The sequence below is a fragment of the Corticium candelabrum genome, chromosome 21 (assembly GCF_963422355.1).
Source record: "Corticium candelabrum chromosome 21, ooCorCand1.1, whole genome shotgun sequence".
NCBI lineage: Eukaryota > Metazoa > Porifera > Homoscleromorpha > Homosclerophorida > Plakinidae > Corticium > Corticium candelabrum.
In genome coordinates, this window is record NC_085105.1 from 2,819,657 (window position 1) to 2,828,027 (window position 8,371).

Consider the following 8,371-nt stretch of genomic DNA (forward strand, 5'->3'; position numbering starts at 1 on the left):
CAGAGACTCTACAGACGAGTATCCGGGAAAGCGCAGCGAGAGGTACGACTCCAGTGTGTTTTCAAATTTGGACCCATGCACTGTCACACACACTACAAAATTAATTGGGTAGACAGCTTGTCTAACGTTTGTGTTACTAGAGGAAACAAATTGTCAAGCAACGTACGCTCTACACTATCCAGGCGGGTTAGTACTAGTAAATGAATTAGTTTGTCTTGTGTTGTTACTGTATTTAGCTGTGTATTGTACGTGTGTTAGTATGCCCCCAAGTGGGAACTGCATTACTGTGTGTGATGCGATAGAAATAAATATTATTAGATTATTAGCTAATTAGTAGTAGACCAGATCTACAAAATTCTAGAAGTTTTTAGTCTAGGTACAGTACAGTTTATTTTATTTACTCACAGTCATCTTGAAAACATAATAGTATTAAAAATTGTTTCCAAACTCTGACCGTGTTTCTGATAGATATCTACAGATCGATTGACCTTGTCATGTTGCAAGCACTTGCCTGCCTAGATCTACCTACACACAAACAAACGCAAAAAAATCGAATCTCCTGTTATTAGCACAAGTACAGCACAATCACTATCGCCACTAGATCTAGTGTAGTGCAAGCATCGTCTTACCTGATCACGTGACTTCTTTTAATATCAATTGACTTGGACTCAAAATGTCGTCAATCACGACGGACGCCGAGTATTGTGGCGAAACTCTTGAAGACGACCTGGTAAGACTTTCAATCAGCAACTTACGCCACCGTTGCCGTTGCACAAGGTAACCACGTGCACCATATACAGGACGCGATTAAGAATGCGTTTCCAGCCGGATACACGCGGTTCATTCGCCGTGTACGCCCAACTGTCTACCAATGCGTGCAGAAACAGGGACATCCACGGGCTCTAGCAGGTTGGACATTTGTTCCCGTATGTTGCTTGCATATCACCTGCTTGCATATCACCTGCTGTCGGTATTCTTCGCAGTGGTTGACGCGGTCATCCGGCCATACAATATGCGTGGGGTTTTGCACATGCCAGACTTTAATGTACAGAAATCGCTTTTCAAGATTATGGGATATCAGCCAGATAAAGGGGTTAGTATATTACCATTTTATTTTAATTAATTGATTGTTGTGAAATATTTATTTTAGGATTTAGTGGTGTATTACTTGTGTGTGTGTGTGTGTGTGTGTGTGTGTGTGTGTGTGTGTGTGTGTGTGTGTGTGTGTGTGTGTGTGTGTGTGTGTGTGTGTAAACCTTACATTACATAGCCATGAATGATATCTATGTCCCGTATACTGTCGTTACTGTACTTTAACAAATTCAGACTATAAGTAAGTAACCGTCACATGAAACGACAGTCGCTTTGTATGATTTTAGATAGATTTTACAAGTACCTCTCTTAAGAAAAAATAGCATCTAAATTTGTAATTCATAGCTGTGGAACCGAGAGTGTGAAGACAGCTTCAATTACTAGTATAGACATCATATAACCATACAGGAATGTCTGGATGCTTTTAGTGTCGCAATATTCTTAGAGCATTTACACAGACCAGTCAGTAACTACAGCTTGAGAATACTGTCATAGATAAGTAGTCCGACTGTTTTGTCCATACACGAATGGACAGCAAGTTTAGCAAGAGGGTATCGTTAATAGTGTGTTAGTCTCACATGGTCAGACCTTCGGACAGAATGGCTACATGAAGACTGGGAGGTCTGGTTACTATTGCAGGGTTTTCATGTACCATACCAGGGTTCGAAAAATGTGTTTGAATCTAGTCGCCAGTTTGGCCATGTAGAGGAACGATTGGTCGCCAAACTTTCACTAATTTCTAGGTCAGAGATTCCAGAAGTAAAGAAGTCATTAATATCACTGTTGAGACCCTTTCCCAGATTATCATGTTTGACATTAAATTAAGACCTACGTAGGAATTTACAGTAACGTTGGATGAATATTGTAGATAGCAAGTAAACACATCAATCTACAGTATTATGCTTGGGATTCTTTCTATGTAATACTATGAGTATTCATATTTTATCCTAACTTTCAACTAATTGTATAGCTACAACCAAATAAAAATGTGGTTTGTCATCACATCGACATCCTGGCAATCCATCCAATAGACATGAGCATTCTTTGGTTGAGTAGATAAGAGTGTTTCTTCTCTTATGGCTCAGTGCCACTATTGTTGTTGAGAACAGTACATCCTATGGCTAGCTGTGCTAATCTGTGGAACACAAGTGATAAACTTTTGTTATTGTAGCGCTTCAATAGCACGTGGCATCATTCAACGTCTAGATTTCAGAACTGGACATGCAGAAACTTTTGTCTGAACGGACTTTCCTAGTAGCACTAGGAGATGTACGAGCTTGTGGATGTACCTGGTAGTTCTTCTGATAGAAAGACACTCAGGCAGCTTGCTGTGAAAAAAAAACTGTTTGTTTTACCACTTCTGACGCCTGCCGTTTGCAAAGATCTACGTAATAGTTTTCATTTGTCTTAATTGAAGATGGTCAGATTCTTCGTTTTTTTAACTGCGTAGGAAAGGATCTAAATAGGGAGTTGCCATCACCTTCAACTACGATTGACTGCAGATTTCGTGTTTCATTCGGGAGAAGCTGCTGCGCAATGGCGTCTCATTGATGATAAAACTGTTGACTTGGATTTGCTGGTGTAGGGTATGAAGAATAGGAGTGACTGCGATTGTTTGAAAAATTAAACGCCCCTGCATGTCTTTAGTTGAGTTTGTCTGGAGCTGATGGCAGAGACCAATGAGATTGGTACAGGCAGTAAAGTCCGTAAAATGATGGTCAACCAGAGAATAGCAACAAGTCGCAATAGATTGCTAGGTGATACGTTGTTACGCGATATGTACAAAGGTGCTCAGTAGACAGCCTACTTTGCAGTGTGCCACGAAATGGTGGACTTAGAAAGTGGCAACATATTGTAACGCAAAACATATCTGCTGAGCAGGTGATTCACATACAAGAGCCTCTGCCACAAAAGACCAAAAAAATACCAAATATTTCTAGTCGCCAAACTGGCGACCACACTGCTCGTTTAGTCGCCAACCAACTAGAAGTGGTCGCCATATGGCGACTTGGCGACTGGATTTTTCGAACCCTGCATACCACGGCCGAATGTTGGTTTGCCCAATCACCTTTCAGATTGGGAGTACACTAATACCTCGGTTATCCGGGCCCCTTGGGACCGGGCACTGTCCGTAACTGGGAAATATCCATATCTCAGAGGGTCAATTACGACACCAATAGCGCATCATTCAAGAGAGGAAACTGTGATCCGCATACAATACACCTCCGCTTGGCGACAGTTGGCATCCTCTACCCCGAACATGTGGCAACTGATCTTCTCAATCTTTCCAAATGTCTCCAACAGTTGACTTCAGCAGTTCAAAAATCTCAGTTACACGACGTTGAGACTTGCCTTTCTCGATTTCTCTTATGATTTCTATCTTGTTCTCAAGTGTAAGGACAGACTGCCTCCGGTTACTGGTCGCCATTTCTGTGGATGCAAAATCATGCATGTGCATTCATGTGAAACGTTTTCTCACATGATCGCTGGGACTGCCCAGTAGATCGACGTGCCCAAAACTTCTAGGGCCGGATAACCAAGGTATTAGTGTAAGAGGTATGACCTTGGCACATTATTGTATTGAATTACAAGGACAGCTTGTAGCTACAGGGTGGCCATACTTATGCAAACGTTAGCTGAGACTACTCATGGCCACTGCTAGAGAACAGCCAGCAGAAAGCATTCTTTGCAACAGACAGTACTCCTAGTTTGTGTGTCATAGCTAGCAACAACGTCTGACGTTTGCTTGACACTTCAAGGGAGTATGCTAGGGGAGAAGGAACCAGCACACTAGAGGCCGTACAATACTTATTGGTGAACAATGTCCATCTGTTGTCGTCTTCGAGCTTCATTTTACTCTAATCCTACCTCGTTGTTTTCAGCTTTCTAACTTTGTCACACAGGGTCAAGAGTTTGATTGCAGCTTGGTGTTCTTTGATGATGATGATGATGATGATGATGATGATGATGATGATGACGGTTGAAGTAATAGATGAAGGTGGAGGACCCATGTAACAGACGAAGGTTACCAAGTTTCATGATGCCTCTACAGAGCACGTAGTCTATTCATGGCGTGCAATATCCAGTCAACTACTACCTCACAGGGCCAGGCATTCAACCTTCTCTAACAAAATTCTTGTTTCGAGATTCAATTGGCCGGTGTGCCACGAATTGTCAGACTTCTCGATTCTCAGCTGTAGCTGCTTACTTTTCTAGCTTGATGACGTCATTTCACGTAACATTCCAATTGTTCACACAGACCCAGTGATAGTGGCCAGGCCTTCTCCCATCTGATTTTATCCACCCTGCGTACTCCAAAGGTCTGGCTGGCCATATGAGACTAAGTGTCTGTGTACCCATAATCAATAATGTCTGCCTATATCTAGTTGCATGTAGTACATCTGTGTTTCTCTTTTATACATTTTTGTTTAGGACATCAAGGTAGTGTGGATGGAGAACTTTGAGGACAATCGTTCTTCTCTAGAAGAGTTTGTTAATGTGACAGGAAGACACTTGCTTCTTGTCGAAAGTGATCCAGTGGGAGAGACATTACCAAGTGCTGAAGGTAGCTAGTTGTGTTGCAAATAGTTTGTATTCTAGATAGACATCATGCATGTCATATGCACACACACACACACACACACACACACACACACACACACACACACACACACACACACACACACACACACACACACACACACACACAACTCAATCATCCATCTCCTTACTGCACACTCATACGTGAAGACTTTACCCACTCACTGATTTTTTCATTATAATTTTCTTTCAGCTGATATTCCCACGTTGGTTGCACATTTCTCTTATCATTTTTTCATGCGGCTTGAGCTACTTACCATTCACCCTCCTCCTGATGACAAACTACCGTCAAGATCATGGACAATTTTGCACAGCATTGAAGCAGTCGAAATGTGTACTGAGAAATTGGGAGTGATGTTGAAGGGATCTGAAGCATATCAAATGTGGGAGAAATATAAGGAATTTATGGTGAGACGTGCTCATATAAATGCTGATGTACTCTTATCTCCAGTACCTTCATATTACATCACACTTTCCAAGTTGCTTCGCTTTGTGGTGAAAGAAATGGAAAAAATGGTTTCAACACCATTGTACAACTTGTGGCAACATTGCCAGAACGTTGCATCTCTGATTGGACAGATATTTTGGGGAGAGCAAGAGATGCTAGATGCAAGCTACTGTTTGGATAAATCTTATGCTATTCAAGGTGCATTCACTGAAGAATACCTGACTCATAATCGAAACGTCCAAACGTTCCTTGTAGCATGCTGTCGCAAAAGATGGACAAAACGTATGAAGTCGTGTGCATACGACTCATTGAAGTGGCAGGCAAAGCACTTCTTGTCATGTTTCAGGCCTGAACATTTTCAAGAATACAAAAAGCAACCGATTGAAAGAGACTGGCTTTCAAAACAGAAAGTTGTGAAGACCATTTGGAACAGCAAACAAGGGAGGACTGAAACTCGTTCGATTGCAGAGATGTTACGCGAAAAGTTTCCTGAGGAGCTTGATCATATGAGGCAGGAAATGAAGAGTTTACCGAAAGTGACATCTGATATTCTGAATACGTATTTCAATGAGATGTCAAACTATGAGAAGCTCCGAAACGTTTGCGACAGGATGTTGCGAGACGCATATCGACATGTCGACGAGCTAAGGAAGGAACTCGATGATCTGCGCGATTGTTTGACTGACTGCTCGTTGCCAATAGTTTTTACAACACTCTCTGATGCTTGCGATAAGAAAGAGGACGAACTGCAAATTGCAACCGCATATTCTGGGAAGCTCATTTCAATCTTATCTGCTGTTTATCAAGCACAACCTGCACTGGAAAAAGAGTCGGGAACCGTTAACGACAGTGCACTTAATGAGTGGCTGTGCTCCATATTATCACGCTGTCGCGGTGATGCTGGTTTGTTGGAAGGACTACTGGCTGGGGCTGCTGACCACCTCACTGTTCGATGTCAACATGTGTTTTTGGATAGCTATCAGATGCTGTAGCGTGTTGGGCAATTGAGGTTGTTTTGTTTGTTAAGAAATGCACATCTGTAGGTGGAAGTCGGACACTTGATATTGACTTGATATTGCTTGCTATATTTGGTTTGTCGTTGTGGTGGCGTTCATGTCAGTACATGGATTTTGAACAATTGTGAGGCTTGGTTGAAATTTTGATTGGATTGTCATTCCAATGTGTGTAAGCTCTGATCGGTTGTAGCTGAAGACCTTAATGACTTGCATGGTCAGATAGACTTGTTGCAATTTTACGTATTGATGGGCAGTAACTTTTTCAAGCAAGGCAATCAATGAGGTGCAGAAAAATACTCAGTGCACGCGCACTCATGCGCATCTTACATCAATGGGACTTGCACAGTTGAGTAGTGACTTGCACAGTGGGTAGTGGATTCATCAGGTATGATCGCTCACACTTGATCGAAAGTTCCAAATTCTGTGGTACTTGTTGAGCTTATTACCAGTTAGAGAGAAATGCAAGCACAAGCTTGTGATAACCTTGATAGGTTCTTCATCTTACAAACTGCAAAAACGAACCCCTGCACAGTTCAGAGTGAATCAAGTTACAGCGTTTCTGTGTAGAAGTACATCTTGCTATTTAGCAGCGTTGTTCGTACATTCAGTTGAATCGTTGGCTTCCTTGAGCTTGACCAGATTGAGAGGCATGAGAAGACAAGCAAGAATGTGAAATAATAACGTAACAGACAAGAGTGGAGGAAGTGCTCACAAGCTTACATAAACAGATTTCATCATCTGCTGATGTCAAGGTTTCAGTTTGCTATTTCCAAAACTGGATCGACTTCAAGTTTCAATGTGTGACACGTGTGTACAGCATTTTATTTGGTCTGTTGCCAGCATTCTAGTCTAGTCTAGTCCTTGGTGTAATTGATCTCTAAGTAAAACAGAACTATGGCGTCCTAGTTGTGACTGCAAGTATCCACACGGATAATTGGCACCAGCCAGAGTCTACTCGTTTAGTACACTAACCAGTAGCATCCATATCAAACTTCCAATCATGTTTCACAATTATTGTCGCATCCGTGTAGACAAGAGCTACACCCACTGCCCAGTTGGGTGTTTGACCGGAAGAAATTCATGCTGGTAAGCAAACAAGTCCTACAGTGACCAGACTTGGCTGCTCTTACCATTTCCGTGCTATTTCTGTGCGCCGCAATTGTGTTTTGTGTACTGTACATGGTATACTTAGTCTAGCACTACTGACCGGCTTGTTTTTCTGTTACCGATTTAGTCTTCGTCATTCTCCTTGTTTCCTGTCGACATGCAATCCTCATTAGTCTCTTACAGTAGGCGTTAGACGTATCTTTGCCTCGATTCAAGAGCGCAATAGCTGTGACATCCGTTCTTTTCCAAAGACTCTCTGTCTGGAACCGATATCTGTAGTACACAGTCGTGGTTAGATTGACTAGAGGTGACCGCTACATGTCCCTGGCACCGTCCTTGCATGACCTGGTACCGCACACTTCATAATTGTTGACATTTCAAACGTATTGTTGGCCGTTCACCTCGATACCTGTCTACTTGTGGCAGCTAGTAACAACGTTTGGACTCTGTAAAGAGATTCCGTTGCCGAGGAAGAATCGTCTGGACTCTACCTATACCCTAGATGTGACCGCTCAGACGTACTAGACCCGCCCCAACTGTAAACCTCTGCGGGCACAAATTGAGAGGATACTCAGCTAGGACATTGTTCGTCTCTGTCGTATCCACTCAACGGTGTCGCCACGTGCACATCTCTGTACCATGATCATCCAACCATGCAGCACCCGTGTTTCTGTTGTCATCCGGTCAAAGCTCGATCCATGCTGAGCACCAAACCTTCAGCTGCTTGCTGCTTGAATAAAAAGAGCAGAGAAATCTATTTCATTAGCACGAGTTCCTACTAAATGTTATTGTCAGCCATGTATGACACTTGATTAGAGGATGCGGCTCAATAGAACGAATTTTGACGTTAAGCATTGTCCATGGACGTGTACTTTGCGACGTCGCAGTCTAGACATTCATTACTGTGTTGTATGTCCAGACACGTGTGTGCCCACTTTTGTACAACAACATTTCTCTAATACCATGCATGCAGGCTTTACTTTTACGTAAAGGGGCCATTTGCTTTGCTCTGAATTACTTTCCCATATCCTCTAATAAAATCGACAGTAATGGATAGCCATGCTAGCCATTGAACCAACCTGAGTTATGTTGGTTTCTGATTTCACAC

The 8,371-nt window shown here is 42.4% G+C and overlaps 1 protein-coding gene across 1 annotated transcript; it reads left to right on the top strand.

Moving 5' to 3' along the window:
• The first annotated feature begins 673 nt into the window (after positions 1–673).
• On the top strand, positions 674–6,301 carry LOC134196750 (uncharacterized). The gene is made up of 5 exons (XM_062665970.1): positions 674–730; positions 801–909; positions 984–1,093; positions 4,525–4,657; positions 4,886–6,301. The coding sequence occupies exons 1-5, from the start codon at positions 674–676 to the stop codon at positions 6,130–6,132; spliced, it is 1,656 nt and encodes a 551-aa protein (XP_062521954.1). The 3' UTR covers positions 6,133–6,301.
• Positions 6,302–8,371: the final 2,070 nt, after the last annotated feature.